Raw genomic sequence first — 18,719 nt, 5'->3', positions numbered from 1 at the left:
CAAAATATAAAAATTCCCTAACCTGAATACCTGTTTGTCACCCTATGGTGTAAGGGCTGACATTTGGGGATTTTCTTTGTTGTAATGCAAATGGACGACTAAAGCTTTGATTTGGGAGGCATCCACTTCAAAGTGGATCTTGAATAAACACACTGTTAGCCACAGGACTAGATAAAGAGCCCGGCCACCTCCCCTCACTGAGGCTCCTCTGTTCTAGAAATCTTAGTTTCGATTTCAGTAACTGAGCAACTTGTTTTCTCTCTCCACGCTTTAAATTCCCATTCCTGTGTTTTAAATTCACTGACAAAGAGGCAGCTCATGAAACACTAGGGCCCATTCCTAACTCCAATGCAAGCAAAACCCCAGGCCCATCAGCATGTGTTCTCTTTCCCTTTCTCCTCCCAGCAACCTTGTTGTACAGCCCCAGGCATGCTGTGTAATTTCCAGGTATCATAAATAATCTTTTTTTCAGTTCCTGATGGTTATTGCTGAAGGACATCTTCAAATCATAAGAACCACAAGAGCCAACTACAAAACATTCCCGAGCGCTGGCCTCCCATTGGTTGGAGTGTCCTCCCATACACCAAAATGTTGCAGGTTTGATCCCCATCAGAGCACATACCTAAGTTTCCAGTTCAACCCCCAGTTGGGATGCATGTGGGAGGCATAAAATCAATAATAAAATCCTCAGACGAGGATTTAAAAAAATACCCTAAAGACATTTTCCATGGGTTAACTTTTGTGGTATCAGTGCCCTTTTGGGAACAGTATTAACACCCAGACTAAAATAAAATTGGATCCCAAAACTGATGTCACCATATGCATCAACTGAATGAAAATGTTTATTACTCAAAATGTACTTTCAAAGGAGAAAACAAGCAAGGGTAAGCTGGTTCATTGATTTGTGCAAAGGTGAATGGGTTGGCCCTTTCATGTGTGTAAGAGTGGAAGCTGAGTGTTTTCAAGGCTTGGCCCTCCACCCGCTGACACACATAAAGACATGTATCAACTTCCATAACTTCTTTACCGATGATTCTGGGCCAGGCAAGATAAGCAGGTATCTAAAGCCAATTTAGAATCTAATATCAAAAAGGAGGTCAGAGTTTTATTAATGACAATTGAATAATGACACATTTCATTTAAATGTATTTGAACTCAAATATTAATTGAAAAGTGATGTGAAAAGCACAAGCAACATATAATTAAGATGACACCTTAAAAAATATTTGAATCTATTCATCCTAGGGTACAGGAAAAACCCAAAAAGTCAGTGTGGATCCTGAACTCTCTTCAAAAGCTTTATTAATGTTAATGTTTATTTTAATTTGTTGTGTTATAGGTGGCACCTTACCAGTGCAGCCTACCCCAATGTAGCAAGAAGCCCTTTTAAGGAAACAGAACTCTCCCTGGCTGCCAAATAAATAGACCGAAGCTAGCAGGTCCCCAGGTACCATGGCTGCAGGGAGTTTGTCCTTCATGAAAAACCTAAAAAACAAACACAACCCTCTAAAGTGTTTGTGTATTTAGAGTGCTTTGGAGATTTATTGACTGATATCAATGATGTTTTTGTTGAATGACATTATGTGTGCCCAAGTCAGTAATACAACTCCCATAGCAATGCTGAACTTAAAAAATCCAACCTAGGTGCCCATCAGTAAATGAATGGATCAAAAAACTATGGTACATTTGCACAATGGAATTCTATGCAGCAGAAAGAAAGAAGGAGCTCCTACCCTTTGCAACAGCATGGATGCAACTGGAAAGCATTATGCTAAGTGAAACAAGCCAGGTGGTGAAAGACAAATACCATATGATCTCACCTTTAACAGGAACCTAAACAACAAAACAAAGAAACAAGCAAAATATAACCAAAGACTCTGAAATAGAGAACAGACTGATAGTGCTCAGAGGGGAGAGGAGAGGGAATTTCAGGGGAAATGGGAAGGGTTTACAGGAACAAGTATAAAGGACACATCGATAAAAAACTAGCAGCAGGTGGAAATGGGAGGGAGGAGGGGAGGGCTGGGATGGAAGTAAAAGATAGAAAATTGTACTGCAACAACAATTAAAATAAATTTTTTAAAAAAGAGAAAACTACAGGAGCAAACACAGGGGAAAAAATCCAACTATTTAACTAGTAAAGTGTGTTTATTTGGTAACAGCAGAGAACTGTATCTTGGTGCAAACACACCAGAGCAAAATCTATAGGCAGGTTAAACAAACAAATGAGAAAAATGTTACTTTATAGAGAAAAAGGAGTAAGTTTGGAAGGGGTGCTTTGAATCAAAGTCCATTGGAGGCAAGTGGAGGCAAAGTCCATTGTGAGGACTCTTCAATGACTGAGTTTTCACAGTTCCCAGTGGGTGGTCGTGTTGCTGGGTTAGGAGAAATCTTACACCTGTTTGGGTAGTAAAAACACTTTCCTGCTAGAGTGCAAAGTATGTCTCTTCCTGTTATATTACATATTTTTCATTCATAGGGTTTCTACATAGTGTGAGTTTTTTGTGTCTGTATTTTTGTGTCTCTGTGGGCTTTACCACATATTTTACATGTATAGAGTTCCTCTCATGTGTGAGTTCTTTCATGCTTTCGAAGATCACTGATATACCTAAATGCTGTACTACATATTTTACATTCATAGGGTTTCTCTCCAGTGTGAGTTCTTTCATGTCTTTGAAGATCACTGACATACCTAAATGGTGTATTACATAGTTTACATTCATAGGGTTTCTCCACAGTATGAGTTGATTTGTGTCTTTTTAAAGACCTGAAAGATATGTAGGCTTTACCACATTTCTTACATTCATAGGGTTTCTCTCCAGTATGAACTCTCTCATGTATTTTAAAAGTCCAGTGGTCTCTGTGATTTTTACCACATATTTTACATTTATAGAGTTTCTCTCCAGTGTGAGTTCTTTCATGTCTTCGAAGATCACTAAGATACCTAAATGCTGTACTACATATTTTACATTCATAGGGTTTCTCTCCAGTGTGAGTTCTTTCATGTACTTTAACATTTCTGGAAGACCTGAAGGCTTTACCACATATTGGACATTCATAGGGATTCTCTTCATTGTGGGTTCCTTCATGTTTTTCCAACCACAATAGGTGACTAAAGACTTTATCACATTCTTTACATTTATAAGGCTTCTCTCCATTTTTTTGAAATTCATATGCTTTGTATCCAGTGTGACATCTGTTGTGCCTACTAAGGGATGAACGGGACACAAAAACTTTTCCGCATGTTCTGCAGTCATGCTGTTTCACTCTGGTGGTTTTTTCCTTCAGACTGTGATTTGAAATAAGGCTGAACTTTTCTCCACATGGATTAACCTGTTTACTTTCACAGATTCTCACTACCCTTGGACTTCTTTAAAAAATAAGAAGCACATTATTAATGATTTCTTTATTAATTTTATATTAATTGTATTTATTATGAATTATAGGAAAAGTATAGATATTCTGTCTTGTCTGAAAATATACTGAGTCTACGGTCATACCACCCTGAATGTGCCTGATCTCATCTGAAAATATACTGAATGTTCTCCAAGACTTTACCCTTGTTATTATAAAACTGAGATATTCACATATCAAGTTTATTAATGCTATTTCCAAGTGAACTATTTAGTAAACACGGAACACAGATGTTACATTTAAGAGTGTACTTTTAAATTTTTTTCTAAAAAGAATACATTTGAAGCAGAGTTTATTTGTTTGTTTTGTTTGCTACATATTTAAAACATTTCACAACATATTGGGTTGGCCAAAAAGTTCATTTAGTTTTTTCCATAAAATAAAAGACACATTTTTCACTTTCACCAATAACTTCATTGATTTGAATATTTTGAGTATGTTGGTTATCTCCCATGTGGTATAATGTTGATTGTTCTCAATTAATGTCTTGATTTGACCACTATCAACTTCAATTGGTCTACATGATTATGGAGCATTGTCCAGGGAGAAATCTTCAGCACAAAACTCTACAAACCACTTTAAAAAAAAATATTTATTTATTTGTAGACAGAGGGGAAGGGAGAGAGAAAGGGAAGGAGAGAAACATCAATATGTGGTTGTCTCTCATGCTGCCCCTACTGGGGACCAACCCAGGCATGTGCCCTGACTAGGAATTGAACTGGAGACCCTTTGGTTCACAGGCCATTGCTCAATACACTGAGCAACACCAGCCAGGGGTGCAAACCATTTTTTGACACATTTGGTCAGTCACAGTCTTTTCCATACACTGTACAAATCTTTTTTCTTTTTTTTTGCATTTCATTTGCGTTTTTACCTTTCTTGAAATAATAAAACATAATGTGCTGAAAATGTTGCATATTTCCTTCCATTTTCAATATTAAAATGGCTACACAAAAATTCACCAATTTTGATTTTTTTTTTTTTAATGCACACTGATCTGGCAGCTGTCACAATATAATCTAACAAAACTGTTTCGAATGAAGTTAAAGACAAGTATGTGCAAGCAGAGCCATCTTATGGAAAAAAACAAACTTTTTGACCAACCCAATACTACAATCCTCCTGAGATACTTTTCTCTTGCAAGTGTGACTCACCTTAATTTTCTCCTCTGCTTTTTGTACTGATTTTTAATGTCATGTTCTTCCCATCTTTTTCCTAAAAAGGAGACCCAGAAAAATGATTTTAAAGAATTAGAATGATAGCTTGGAGCAATTTATTTGCTCTGAGATCATGAAGTACTGTAGCCATTCCCAGATTATTTACCAGCATCTTCCTTTTCCACATTACAGATCTTGAAACAACATTGTTGAGCAAGAAATTCTTGTTCTCTAACTGATGACTGAAGGAATGTCCTCATCCTTACCTATGGAGGCCAGGTTCCTGAAGGTTTCTGTCATTACATCTCTATAGAGCTTCTTCTGTGAAGGATCCAGTAAAGCCCACTCCTCCAGACTGAAGTTCACAGACACATCCTCAAAAGCCAGGGAGTCCTAAAACACCCCAAGTATATAGTACAGTAAAATGTGAGACATTTTGCACTGGGCACCTAGACTCCATTTACAGAAAAGTTACCTAAGACTCTCTTGTCTCCAAACATTTATTCTATGACTTGGTCATTGAAAAGTTACTTTCTCATAAATTTAACAGCATTTTGAACACCTGGAAATTACTTACAAATTCTTACTGTGCTCATAATACATCTTCTGATCAGCATGGGAGTTTTGACCTGTTCCATTTCCAATCCTGGCCTTCACCTCTCCTTAGGCAACCTTGTGGCCCCACAGCTCCAGGGAAACCACCATATTGATGCCGAACTTAGTGCAGACATCTGATTGGCATAGAGCACTACAGCCCAGAACTCCTGGGCTCAAGCAATCCTCCTGCCTCAGCCTCCCAAGGAGCTGGGACTACAGGTGTGCACCACTGCACTTGGCATAATGCATCTTATTTCTCTGTAATATCAGAGTCTTGACCATTTTTGAAAATAACAGAAATGCCATACAGCTGAAACATGTATTATCATTTTAAGACCATTAATTTCTCATGAAAATAATTCTTTCATCTGCTATCACCCACCATTTATAGCGATCCACAAAGCAGAGGGTTAAATCTGCATGATGTTTCAATAAATAAAACATAGTGAAAAATTGGGAGCCTTTCCTTCTATTCCCATAACCCAACATGAGAGTCCAGGGAGCCTGTGAAAATCACTTTCAACAAAGCCAGCTGATGTTGTCCTAAAGTCCAGGCCTTTACCAGTAATCAGATGCACTGGCTCAATGCAAATATGCCTGTGCAAAAGTATTGCTTGTAATTTATGTAGTATTTATCACAGGCTCAGTTCTTCTTTTCCCTCTCTGTTCAGTTTAGTGGGGCTTGAAGGTTATTTGAAACTTAGAGCTCAGACACAAGAAAGAAGCCATAACAAGTTATACCACAAAATACCAGTAACTCATGCTCAGGGCTGCTTCCTGCCAAATTCTAAAACACATAGTGAGAGAACAGACCAGGAGAGTTCTTTCTGGTCAAAACTCATGGGGTACCCTGGGCCTCACTGCCCTTGAGTAACAGGTTAAGAGCTGCGGATTGCCAGGGAATTCACTGAAGTCCATGTGGTCTGATGGTGATTTTGGTCATGATTACAGAACACATAAAAGGTTCAACAGTCCTTCCTTTTAAAAGAACACAAAATTTCCATTCTCCAATTTCAAAGAAAAATTTTCCTGACAAGTCACTCTAGAGGCTGACTTGCCACCTTCTGGTGTGGCACTTAGAGAACTTCAGAGCTGCCATTCTTGATCTCAATGAAAAGAAAAAAAAAAACACGCCCTGGCTGGTGTGGCTCAGTGGATTGAGTGCTGGCCTGCAAATCAAAGGGTTGCTTGTTCGATTCCCAGTCAGGGCACATACCAGTATTGCGGGCCAGGTCCCCAGTTGGGGGCATGTGAGAGGCAACCCCACACTGATGTTTCTCTCTTTTTCTCCCTCCCTTCCCCTCTCTATAAATAAATAAATAAATAAATAAGATCTTATTTTAAAGAAAAATGGTGAAATAAACTATTATTCTTATATCCATCAGAGCCTTGAGGTTACACCTTATGGGTACTTTTCTTTCCAGCACTGGAATCCTGGGCTGGGGTGCCTGAAGTGGGGTTAGGACTCCTGCTTCTCAGAGGGGCCTTCCACAACCGACATATTTCTCCCCAATTTTTAAACACCACATGTGGATGTGCTACCAGCTCATTCAGTGTCTCTGCCCCTTGAACCAGTCTCCATATGGATTCTTCTGTATATCCTTATGTATAAGAACTATCCAGCTAAATTTGAGGTGGTTCTCAATGATAGTTGTTCTGTCGTTTGGTTGTAATTTTGATGTAGTCAGGGGAGAATGCAAGTATTGATTTTATATACTCCACCATCTTGGTGGAAAACACTATTAATACAGCTACTTTAACTGAAACACCCTGGCCAGGTGGCTCAGACTGTTGGTAGCATTGTCTGATGCACCAGGTTTGCAGGTTCAATATCTGGATGGGGCACATACAGTAATCAACCAATGAATGCATAAATAAAGTGCAACAGCAGGTCAATGGTTTTTTCTCTCTCTCTCTCTTACTAATTCCCTTCCTCTCTCTTTAAAGTCAAATAAAAAAAGAGTTCATTGCTGATCTTAGCAAGAACCATTAAAAAATCATCAGAAAAAAATATGAATGATGAAGGTAGAGGATTAGAAAAAAATGACTGTTGAAAGTGAATAGAGCCCTGGCTGCTGTGGCTCAGTGCTTGAGTTCTGGCCTACAGGCCAAAGGTTTGATTCCCAGTCACGACACATGCCTGGGCTATGGGCCATATTTCCCAGTTGGGGTCATGCAAGAGGCAACCAACTAATGTTTCTCTCCCTCTCTTTCTCCCTCCTTTCCGTTCTCTCTAAAATAAAATATTAAAAAAAAAAAAGAACCCTGGCTGGTGTGCTTAGTGTATTGAGTGCCAGCCTGTGAACCCAAAGGTCACCAATTTGATTCCCAGTCAGAGCACATATGCCTGGGTTGCAGGCCAGAACCCCCAGCTGGAGGCATACAAAAGGCAACAGATCTATGCATCTCTCACACATCAATATTTCGCTCCTTCTCTTTCTCCCTCCCCTCTCACCCTCTCTAAAAATAAATATTTTTTTAAATTTTAAAATAAAAAAGAACCATCGATTGGTTGCCTTCTCCTATACACCCCTACATACCCCAACCCAGGATCAAACCCGCAACCCGGGTATTTGCCCTGACTGGAATTGAACCCACAACCTTTCAGCCTATAGGATGACACCAACCACTGAACCACACCAGCCAGTGCTTATGTAAGCCTTGGGAAAAAAAAATCCTCAAAACCTGTAGCTAAACTCATCACATTTGTATCTCATGACATGAGTGTCTATGTGAAACACCAGAGAGAACTCACAACAAAAGAGAACTTTTGAAATAAATGGAATAATTGAAAAATACACAAGCCGACAGCTTTCCTATAGAGCCACATGGATACACTCAACTGACAAAAGAAGAAAAGCAATTCAACAGAAAAAGAAAGTCTTTTAAACAAATAGTGATGGAGATAAAGAATACCCACATACAAACACACAGAGAAAACAAATAGAGACAAAGACCATACATGTTTTACAAAAACTAACTCAAAACACATCAGAGACCTACATGTATAAAGCAAAAGTAATAAACTCCTACATGATAACATGAGGAAATCTAAGTGCAAAAGAACAATGAGGCACTACACATTTATTAAATGGATAAAATTTAAAATGCTCAGAACACCAGATATTAATGGAATGTGAAGGTAATCCACATTCATTGCTGGTGGGAATGGAACTGGGCATGCCTACATTGGAGAAAGGAACTTCCTTTCATTAATGAATGTACTCTTACTACATATGGCTAAGGTCCAGCAATTACACTCCATAGTATAGACCTAAAGGAATTAAAACCTTATGTTTATACAAAAACATGTTCATGAATTATTTGCAGTTTATTCATAATTGGCAAGAGTTAAGAGTTAAGCACAATGTGCTTCAAAAGGTAAACAATTAGTGGTAAACCTAAATGACAATCAGTGGTAAATCCAAACTATGAAATATTTTTCAGTGATAAAAAGAAATGGGGTATTAAGCCATGAAAACACAGGAGGAACCTTAAAAGAGCCATGCTAAGTAAAAGAAGCCAATCTCACAAGGCCACACACTGTATCATTCCAAATACATTACATTTTAGAAAAGACAAAACTATGAGCCAAAAAAAAAAAGTACAGTGCTACATCTGTACTCGTCATTAATTCGTTCCGGAACTCATGAGGAATGCTGAAACCAATGAGTACTAAAGCATTTTCTCTCACAGGATGGCGTTGTGACTCACACAAGTTCTAACAAGTGCTACAAGTCCCAAGCAAGAGCCACGGGCTGAAACATCTTTTTTCTTGTCAAAATGCAATCAGTACAGTTTGAGAGTTCTGAAGCTGATGAGTACCCAGGTATGACTGTACTCTGGGTTTGAAGGATTTAGGGGCTGGAGGGAGAAATGATTGAATAACTGGAGCATAGGAGATTAATGGGAAGTAACACTACAATAAAAAATATAAAAATGATAAATACACATTATTACACATTTGCCCAAACCTATAGATCCCATAACACAAATAGTCAATGCTAATATAAAGTATGCACTTTAATGCATCAATATTGGCTCAGCAATTCTAACAAATGTACCACAGTAATTCAACATGGAAACAGTAGTGCAAAGTCTATGGATGCACAGGGGAGTTGTGGGAACTCTGTACTCTCTGATCAATAATTCCATAAACCTAAAACAGCTTTTTAAAAAGTCACATCCATCAAACACTAAAAAAAGATGCAGACAGACTCATTACAACTCACCCCTGATGACTGCCTGATGGATAAAACAAGCCATGTATCATTAAACTGATATGAACTTATTTCAGTAAGCCAGCAGGGTGCTCTACAGCCTGAGACCAGCAAGGGAGGTGAAACTCCCAAGGAATGCCCTTGTTGGGGAGTGTGGCACTGTGTATTCTCAGAAGTGCCAAGGTTACTATCAGTAGATTCTGGAACTCCAATGTGGATCAGCAGTTTCCTGGTGAGTCCTGGTATAGTGGACTTAGTAATATACAGACAAGTGTTACCTGGATTTATATTTTCAGCATCTGACTCAAGACATTCCCAGAGTTCTTTTACCACAGAAAGGCAACTCTTAGACAACAGTCCTAGAGTCTACGAACATATACTAATGGGCCAACTATGGGCCAGTAGTAAGATGACTTCCTGACACTTGGTTAGCAGTGGTGACCCTTGGGTTCTGTTCTTTATCAGAAATGTTCCCAGTTAAGGGGTAAATACCAGCAACTCTTACCAGCAACTCTCCACTGAGCTTGGTCAAGTACAAATGTGTACTGTCCTCCTGAAAAACTATGCACTCCCCAGTGCTGTGCATTCAGTGAATCCCAAGAAACATTCCAAAGAACCAAAGTCTGGGAGAAGGATGACCTCCTTCAACACCTCAGCTTCATTGAAGGGACTCAAGTACAAATGAGTTTCACTCCTGCAGGTGTCATAGCCAGATAGCAAAGTCTGGCTCCACCATGTCACAAGTCAGTGTCAGTAGCCCTGCTGAGTCAGTGGGTTCTGTTTCCAGAACCAAAGACATTCAGAGGCAGCTCAGCAAGGGGTCACATGCTCAGTGCTTATGAGAGCCTCTTGTGAAGAGGGCCTACTACGTGTTATAACTGCAGCTCTGATGGCATATAGTGTGGAGTCTAGGTCAATTTCTTAATCAGAAGCCTATGGACAACTTAAAGTGCTCCTTTAAAAAGCCCCAAGTCCCTGACAACAGGGTTAGAGGTCTCCTCTATTGTACCAGGGAATAAAAACTTTATACTATACTGACGTACCATGAAATAGAATTGGAATAAGATGTACTAACTGATAAAAAGAAGTCACATACTGACAGTTTCTTTGTAAGCATATTGCAAGCACCAGCAGTTTCAATTTCTGTTTGTACAAGAAAAAGCCTTGACTATGGCTTTGGGTGATGCAGGTCACCCAACTACATAGAGTTGGCTGGCACTGACCAGTTCCAGGATGCTGCCATTAAAAATCCATATCAGGACCACTAAGGACATGGCAGCACATCCACAGCCTCTTCCCCTGATCTCTTTGTTCCCCATTGTCCCTCTGTTGGGGGCCGCCCTGCCTGGTCTCAGGAAGCTGTAACCCCCTCACCCCCGTGACTTAAGCAGAGTGAAAAACCTCCAGACCAGGAGCCACTAAGGAGACAAAACTTATTTCCCTGGCTTGAACGGCAGTCAATGCCGGGTAACAATTCTCTTGCATAGAGAAAAAGAACCTAAGACAGATGTGTTCACGAAGGAATGACAGAAAACAGACTAACGGGGCTATGGAAATGAAGGGGTGATCAGACATCAACCCCTGCCCCCTTTGGCTTTGTCAAAGCCTGAGTCTTTGCTCTTGGAAGTGAGAAATCCAAGTCTCCTGGCTGCCTCTGTCTTCTGAGAACTGCGGGGCAAACCAGCCCAGACCAGAAACGGGGGGGGGGGGGGGTACTCCCAGGGTAATCAGGCTTGGGACATAGAATATGCAAGATCCTGTGAGATCTGTTTGCTGGAGGATGTTATTATCTTGGAATTTAAAAACACAGGCAGGAAACTTTTGGAACCTGTACCTCTTTCATGTTAAAAACCCCAAACCTTCCCCGGTTTCTCAGCAGGAGTGCTGCCCCCACCTTTGTAAGTTGTTTACATCTTGATCTTTTCTGCCAGACTGTGAATCCACAAACTAAGTCTGTTTTCTCAATAAAAAGCTGCTTGGGTATGGACATGGGGTGCTCCCCACATGAGGAGTGGCCATTCTGTCCCGACTCTCCCACAGAACCTGGTTGTCTCTGTGTGTGTCCTTTCTCATGCTTTGAGGAACCATCCGCAGCGTTCTGTGCTCACTGCAGGCAGGTGGGCACGCGTCATCCCTCTCCCCACTTATCAAAACATCTGTCTGCACTGAGACACTAAGATGGGCTTTGAGGCAAGAATCCCCATCTTCCAGGTTGCCAGCACTTTCCTTTACATTAGCCCCTGCCTCTCAAATATTGGTTTATGAAGCAGCAGGCAGCCAGACCTGCATTCAGTTACACTATGACTAAAGGTTGCTACCGTATATAGAGTTTAAGTACCGTGGGCTTAAGAAGGGTTTGAACTAATCCCTTTGCTGTGCCAAACTGAAACAATGGTGCTGTCCACTGTAACCCAGAAGGTCAGCATTTTGCTGCAACAGATGCAGGAGCAGCAACAGCAGAGTTACTTAGGGTTCTAGTGAGCCCTCTTGAATCTCCCCACCTACTGGCTTACCTTCCCTGTCTCTTCTTTCTCCCTGAAATACCTGTTTTTTATTAAGGAGAGAGCATCTCAGCCCTGGCTGGTGTGGCTGGTGTGGACTGAGCACCCAGCCTGCAGACTAAAAGGTCATTGGTTTAATTCCCACTCAGGGTACATGCCCGGGTTGTGAGCCAGGTCCCCAGGTGGGGGCGTATAAGAGGCAACCGAGGAGAGATCATCTGCTGGGCTCACCTCATTCACAGGTATGATTATCCTTATACCCACTAAGGTTCTCCCTAATGTCTAGGCAAACCCAACCTCAGTCACACCTTCACAGCCAAGATACTAACCCAGCACTACTGTAAGGACAGTCGCACTTTCTTACTCCTGTTCATAAAGGATGAGGAATTACCTACACTGTCAACCCAGTGTCCTCTGTACATGGAACCCAGGGTTGGTAAAATCAACAATACAGCACGAGGCAGCTCCCAGCAAGCAGCAGCTCACAGTGCAGGAACCCCCAGGCTACCCTATCAGCCTGTCCAGATTAGGGCTATCAGGAAAGGGACAGCTCAAGATTAAGTTTTCAGAAGTCAAACATCAAACATGTGGAGCCTGACCACTCATGACAATAACAAACACAATTATGAAAAATTGACATTGGCACTGGCTTGTTTTTATGTAAACACACACTAACAGAATGAGCAAGTATTAATCAAAACTGGTCACTTGAAAGTGTAAGGAGTTAGAACACAGACTGGAGCACAACATGCAGACAGAAAGTCCTCCTCAGTTAGTTCTCTAGTATGAAATCTGAGAAAGAAGATACCTACTAAGAAGAACTCCTGGTAGCTAACTGGGCTCAAATGTTTAAAAACAGTCTAACAACTATTTCTACACAGGGGCCTCTCATGCAAAATGCACATCAGAGAAAAGCCTGCACTGTGTTTCTGCCATCTAGCCAGCTCTTATAAACAGGAATTCCTGGGATTCTCTTTCAACCAATAGGACTGAGGCTGTCTGCATCCATTTGGAGCTACACAGCTCCAACAAACCAGAGTAGCTCTTTTCTAACCAATCAGAACAGTGCATCTGGGCCAATCAAACTGTGAGGACTTGGAGTCCTTATTCACATGAGGAAGGACTAATGGTGGGGACTCCTATCCAAATAAACAATCTCCCCTCTGGCTCTGGGAGCACACTTTCCCTTTCCACCGAAGACTGAAGATTGCATCCCCCGGACTGAGCTAAAACACTGAAGATATCTCGTCAGAGCAGAACAGACCAGCACAGCACAAAGCAGACTGAGAAGGAACAGAGCAGAACCAACTATCGAAGAGCACAGTAGAGCTGTGTAGCCAGAGAGGGGCCTGGCTCAGGCTGCCAGGGCTGTCCTATGATCTTGCTGTTTTCTTAGCCATGCTGTTTTCACAGTTGTGCTGTATCACAATTAAGATGTTTTGCACTAAATCAAGTTTTCTTCTTCACCACACCCAAAACTGGGGATTCCTATTGGCATCAAATGGCAGCCATGATCATCTGTTGACATTTGCTTAGGAATTTTTCATTTTCCCATGCATTATTTATTTAAAATATAAAAATTTATACAAACCACATTTACCTATGATTAATCATTACTATTAATAAAATATTGTTTTTTAAACTTAATCTTTTTGATATATGAAACCACGCCAAGATTTAAACAATAAATTATAGAAAAACGCAAACCATAAAAATTTATGAATCTCTTTCTAACTAAAAGAACAAGAAACATTATGACAGTTTTCTCTATATTTCATAATAAGGATACATAAAAGAAATAAGTCAGATATAATACATTAGAGATTTGCAATTAAGCTCTGAAATGTACCAGAAATTTCAAATATTTGCATAAGCTTACATAAGCCTTGATGTGCTTTCTCAGTATGAAAATTGAAATTTGATTGCTTTTCTTTCCTCCTCACACCCAGAAAACAGCAGTTCGTTTACCTTAGATATAGTATAGTGTTTTACATGTCAGAATTCTTTAGGGAGAGGCATACACAAAACTAACCTAAAATTGGAAAAAGCACCTGAGAATTTAAAAACATCCATCTGACATCTTCGGGTTCTTTGGCCTTAAAGGAACCAAAATTCTATGGTTTCTTTCATAGGTTCTGTTTTTGATGAAAATAGGGCTCTTTCATAGGATTGCAGGGAAAGCATTTCAAGGACCCACACATGAGTATGGCAAGATGGTTTATTAGTGTGGAAGGCTGCCCCTGGGTCCCCTCTCTGTCTCTCCCATCGTATAAAATCAGGGCCAGAAATAGAGTGAGTGTCCAGAGATCCTGTGTCATATAAAGCTCATTTCAGTCCAGCATCTGGCTAGTTTAGCTTCTACTTCTAGCTGCAAACCATTGTTATGCTGAGGTATTCAGGTTCCCACCTGGAGCCTGTGAGTGAAGTCTGTGCAGCCATTGGCCATACAGCGGCTAAGTCCACATGGCTATGAAAAGAGGACACCTAAGTGAACAGGGCAAGTGCAGGTCATGAGCAAGAGAAAGAGAAAGTGTGCTCCTTTGTTCCCCAGGGATTATATTAGCTTGGGTTTGGGATGGACCAGATGCTTTTTCAAAAGAACCAATCAACTTCCCAAATTTTCATGGGCTTTTTGATGGGTCCACCCCCCCTGGCTAGACTGGCAGCCCTCTATGATACAGCACCTTCCCCTGCACCCCAACAAGCTGGTACTGGAGCAAGGAAGGAAGAATTGTTAATCACCTTGGTGGAGAAATGCTGTAATCCCCTGGGTTGTGAAGCTGTAGCTTCCTGGTGAAGCAAACAGGCTCATGCTCCCCAGTTTATTAAACTCAATGTCTAATTCCCTTTGCTCTCTTCAATAATATCTAGTTAACTACCTATGGCAGCAGTCCCCAACCTTTTTGGCACTAGGGACTGGTTTCATGGAAGACTATTTTTCCATGGACCAGTGGTAGGGGAAGATGGTTTGGGGATGATTTAAGCACATTACATCTATTGTGCACTTTATTTCTGCACTTTTACATTATAATATATAATGAAATAATTACATGACTCACCATAATGCAGAAACAGGGGGAGCCCTGAGCTTGTTTTCCTGCAACCAGACGGTCCCATTCGGAGGTGATGGGAGACAGTGACACCTGAAGTGTCAGATTCTGACTTAAAGCCTGCCACCAGATGCAGCTGTATAATTTAAGTACATCAACTCACTTGCCACTATAAAGCCTGCCACCAGATACAGCTTAATTGTCACTTACCACTCACTGATAAGAGTTTTGATATGAGTCTACAAGCAATTGATTTATGAAGGTCTCTCTGCAGTCAAGCCTCTCTGCTAATTATGATCTGTATTTGCAGCTGCTCCCCAGTACTAGCATCACTGACTCAGCTCCACCTCAGATCATCAGGCATTAGGTTCTCATAAGGAGCACACAACCTCGCATGTGCAGTTCATAGTAGGTAGGGTTCATGCTCCTATGAGAATCTATTTCTGCTGCTGATCTGACAGGAGGCGGAGCTCAGGTGGTAATGTGAGAGATGGAGAGTGGCTGTAAATACAGGTGAAGCTTCCCAAACTCACTCAACTGCTCAACCACCACCCACCTCCTGCTGTGTGACCAATTCCTAACAGGCCACCAATCCAGTACAAGCCCAGGGATTGGGGACCCCTGACCTACAGTATCAGCTCCACAGTTACCTTGTGTTACTCACATGGTGTCTCTTAATCAACTTACATATTAAAAGCCCAAGTACTAATGGAAACTAGAATCAAAGGGCTATAATACTCACTGGAGAAAGAAATCCAACAAAAAGAAAAATAAATGTTGGGCTGGAATCAAGATAGTTCAGAAAGAAACCCACAATCAAAAAGGTGAATATAATCACAAACAAGGGGTACAGACACCCCTAGCTGAGGCAGAGCCCCTGGAGGGGGAAAGATGGGAAAGACGCCTGAGCAGCCCCATAACTGAACTCTGGGAGCTCCACACACCCTCTCCTTTCCTGTAAGCACAGAAGTGCTTCCTCCCTCAGGCTTCCATTCTCAACGTGGGGAAACTCTCAGCCAGACTGAGTTAAAGTTCTGACCAAATGAACCCCCCATTCATAAACTTTCTGTCTATAAGTTGGAACCCCTGGTCTACATAGACTTTCTCAATATGCATAAATTACACTCTTAAGTCAACTGCACTGGTGATGGGAAGTTCATATATAAGATCGAAAAATGTTCAGGCCTTAGAAACCACAACCTCAGAAAGGGTATCCCCGCTCCCAACCCCATGTGTATTTGCATCCCCAGCTTTCCAGGGCTGTAGCTTCTCTCAGTGTAAAGGTTCCTACATGAGGGGTGCAAACAGGTAAGGTACCTGTAAGAGGAGGCTCCCCGGGAACAACAACTGGGCCTTCAAGTACTTCCCTTCGCAGGCTCAAAGGAGTCTTAGCTTGGGTCACTGACCATAGGTTTCTGCTCCCATTGGACCACTATTAATATTTTAAATGACAAAAACCCAGAATTTGAACAATCCAGCAAAGTCACTTAAATAGAGAATTTATATGGAAAGGAAAAAGGAAATTTTAAGGGTTTTTTCCCGGTTCAACTAGAAAACCTCAAATATCTATTCCTTTTAGTAAAAAATGTCTAGAATTAAAAAATTAATTATATTTCTAGAGAAACAAACTGGTTTGGAAATAATTGGTCATACTTGAACACATCTGCTCTGTAAGTCTAAATGCTGCAATTTGATTTGAAAACCCCAGAAGTGAAAAACAGACCTCACATATTTACTACACATGCCCAGCAGAAGAATGAAAGATACAAAAATAAAATGTAATCATGGAACTTTTTAAAAAATTCACCTGTTTTTTGCACGTCTAGAACTAGTTATATAGTCTTTCAAGCTCTAAAACATACCCCTATTGAAAAACGAACACTTAAGTCACTAAATCTTTTCAAGGTGAGAAATCCAGAGAGGGTCTTTGCTGACAGAAGAGATCACCCAAGAAAATCTCCAAACAGGAACCTCCACCCAAAGAGTTCCCCTAGGATGTCTGTGCCCAGGAAAGGTCCTTGCTGGAGAGGACCAGGATTGCATGGAGCAGACTTCCAGGGGGTTGGTTCTTCTTGCCTTTCCTCTCATGTAAAATATCCACAACAATATGTAACTCAAAAAAAAAAAAAAAAAAAAAAGCTAACCGTGGCTCTGTGGGGAAAAAAACAAATAAAGCATTGGGTCTCTTTGAAATGTACCACGGAGGACAAATTGTTGATAATGATGCCCTGACTCCCAGAGGGAAAGTTGGCTTTGGAATTTGAGGAGGGCCGGCCAGTCACAGGACAGAAAGTCGTGATCTGAGGGAGACCCTGCTTCCCAAACATTTGGAGAATTCAGGAGAACACCGGTCCCCCTGGGGGGAAGGGAAGGACTGGGGACCCCACAGACCACAGCTGCCTCCACGCACAAACCCTGCCGTCCCCGTCACGACTGTCCACAGATGACCACCCCCTCCCCCATGGTCATCGCACCATCTGGGGACAAACGGTGCTGCAGGTGCACAGCTGCCCAGATATTCTCAGGAGCCGAAGTCGCCGCAGATAGTGACGAGACAGGACACCAAGGATACGTACAGGCGGCTGCCCCAGGCCTGACGCTCCAAGCCTGAGAGGAACGAGGTCCCAGCGTCGCGCCCAACCGACTGCAACCAGCAGATTCCCAAGGTGTAGCGGGAAAGCCGCTCCGAAACCGCCAATTCCAAGGGGCACTTCCTCGTGTCTCCGGACCCCCGCCTGCACACTCACCATTTCTAGGTTTCCTGGGTCTCCCCGAGTCTTGCGCAGGACTCTCAGGATCAGTGCAGATCACAGAAGACACAGGTTGCGGAAAACTCACCAAAAACCTTGCGGGGAAAGATACCGACGCCTGCGGCACCTCTGAGGTCAGTTGGGGTGTCCCAGGCTTCTGGGTATGTCGCCCCACCCACCGGCCCCAGTGACATCCCTGATTGGGCAGTTCACAAGGCCACGCCCCCTTGTTCCTGAGTGACAGCTAGAGGAGAACCCGGGTTTTTGGCGAACACTTTTCGCTGGTGGGCAGGAATCTGACCCTCAGTGGTGCAGTAGCTTTTAAACAGAACTTTTTCCCCGGTTTGGGGCTGCCGAAGTTGTTTTCACCCAGCTCTATGTGACCGCTAGGCTACTTGGTTGCAGACAAAAGGGTTAAGCTAGGCCTTACTGAAGCAAAAGTGTCTTAGGTCTTCTCAAGGGGTTGTGATAGGAGACTCAAGAGTTGGAAAATTTTAGTTTAAGTAATAGCTAATAAGCTTAGCAATCAATGCCTGTAAAAGCTATTGTTCCAGGAACTGAAGGTATGACCCACCCTGACTCCAGGAGACCATAAGCAGTTCCACCTTTGTGCCTCAGGAAGACTGCAAGCAATTGGAGATGGCATCTGAGCCATTGTACTCCAGAGGGAGAGGATCACTGCCCAGGACACACCTAAAGACCACCACCCAGGGCAAGAATGGTAGTTGTTGTTTTTTTTTAATCCAGTTAACTTTCCCCTGAATTCCAAACCCCTTACCTCCACTTTGTTCTTCTTATAAAAAGGGCCAATTTAGAATGGAATTTAAGACTGTCCCTTAGGGTACCAATTTAACAGGGTGCAGCCAAGAGGGGGACCCCAAATACGGATTTGGAATGGGGTCCAGAACTCAAGGTGCCCAGGAAATATTAAGATGTCCACACCCGCCCCCAGGTGTGAGTTGGGGGAAGGGACAAATGGAGCAGGGCCATTGAGAGCTGTTTTGCAAAGCAATAGCTTTGCAGCTAACCT

General features: G+C 41.9%; 1 protein-coding gene and 1 long non-coding RNA gene across 2 annotated transcripts in view; both read right to left on the bottom strand.

The window, feature by feature from the left end:
* Positions 1–2,484: 2,484 nt before the first annotated feature.
* The window catches only part of LOC123828536 (zinc finger protein 791-like), a 34,677-nt gene continuing 18,442 nt past the window's right edge, over positions 2,485–18,719 (bottom strand). Inside the window, 4 exon segments of the mRNA XM_045853585.1 lie at positions 2,485–3,370; positions 4,569–4,629; positions 4,838–4,964; positions 17,414–17,729. Coding sequence (XP_045709541.1) covers positions 2,485–3,370; positions 4,569–4,629; positions 4,838–4,964; positions 17,414–17,729 — 1,390 coding nt within the window.
* On the bottom strand, positions 4,837–17,828 carry LOC123828180. The gene is made up of 2 exons (XR_006787437.1): positions 17,687–17,828; positions 4,837–4,964 (listed from the first exon to the last, which is right to left on the bottom strand). It is a non-coding gene; the product is annotated as an uncharacterized LOC123828180 (long non-coding RNA).

Source organism: Phyllostomus hastatus, unplaced genomic scaffold (genome assembly GCF_019186645.2).
Source record: "Phyllostomus hastatus isolate PE091 unplaced genomic scaffold, TTU_PhHast_1.1 phas_contig_98, whole genome shotgun sequence".
NCBI classification, from domain to species: domain Eukaryota; kingdom Metazoa; phylum Chordata; class Mammalia; order Chiroptera; family Phyllostomidae; genus Phyllostomus; species Phyllostomus hastatus.
The sequence above is the reverse complement of the archived record's forward strand: the minus strand, read 5'-3'. Positions and strand labels throughout refer to the sequence as shown.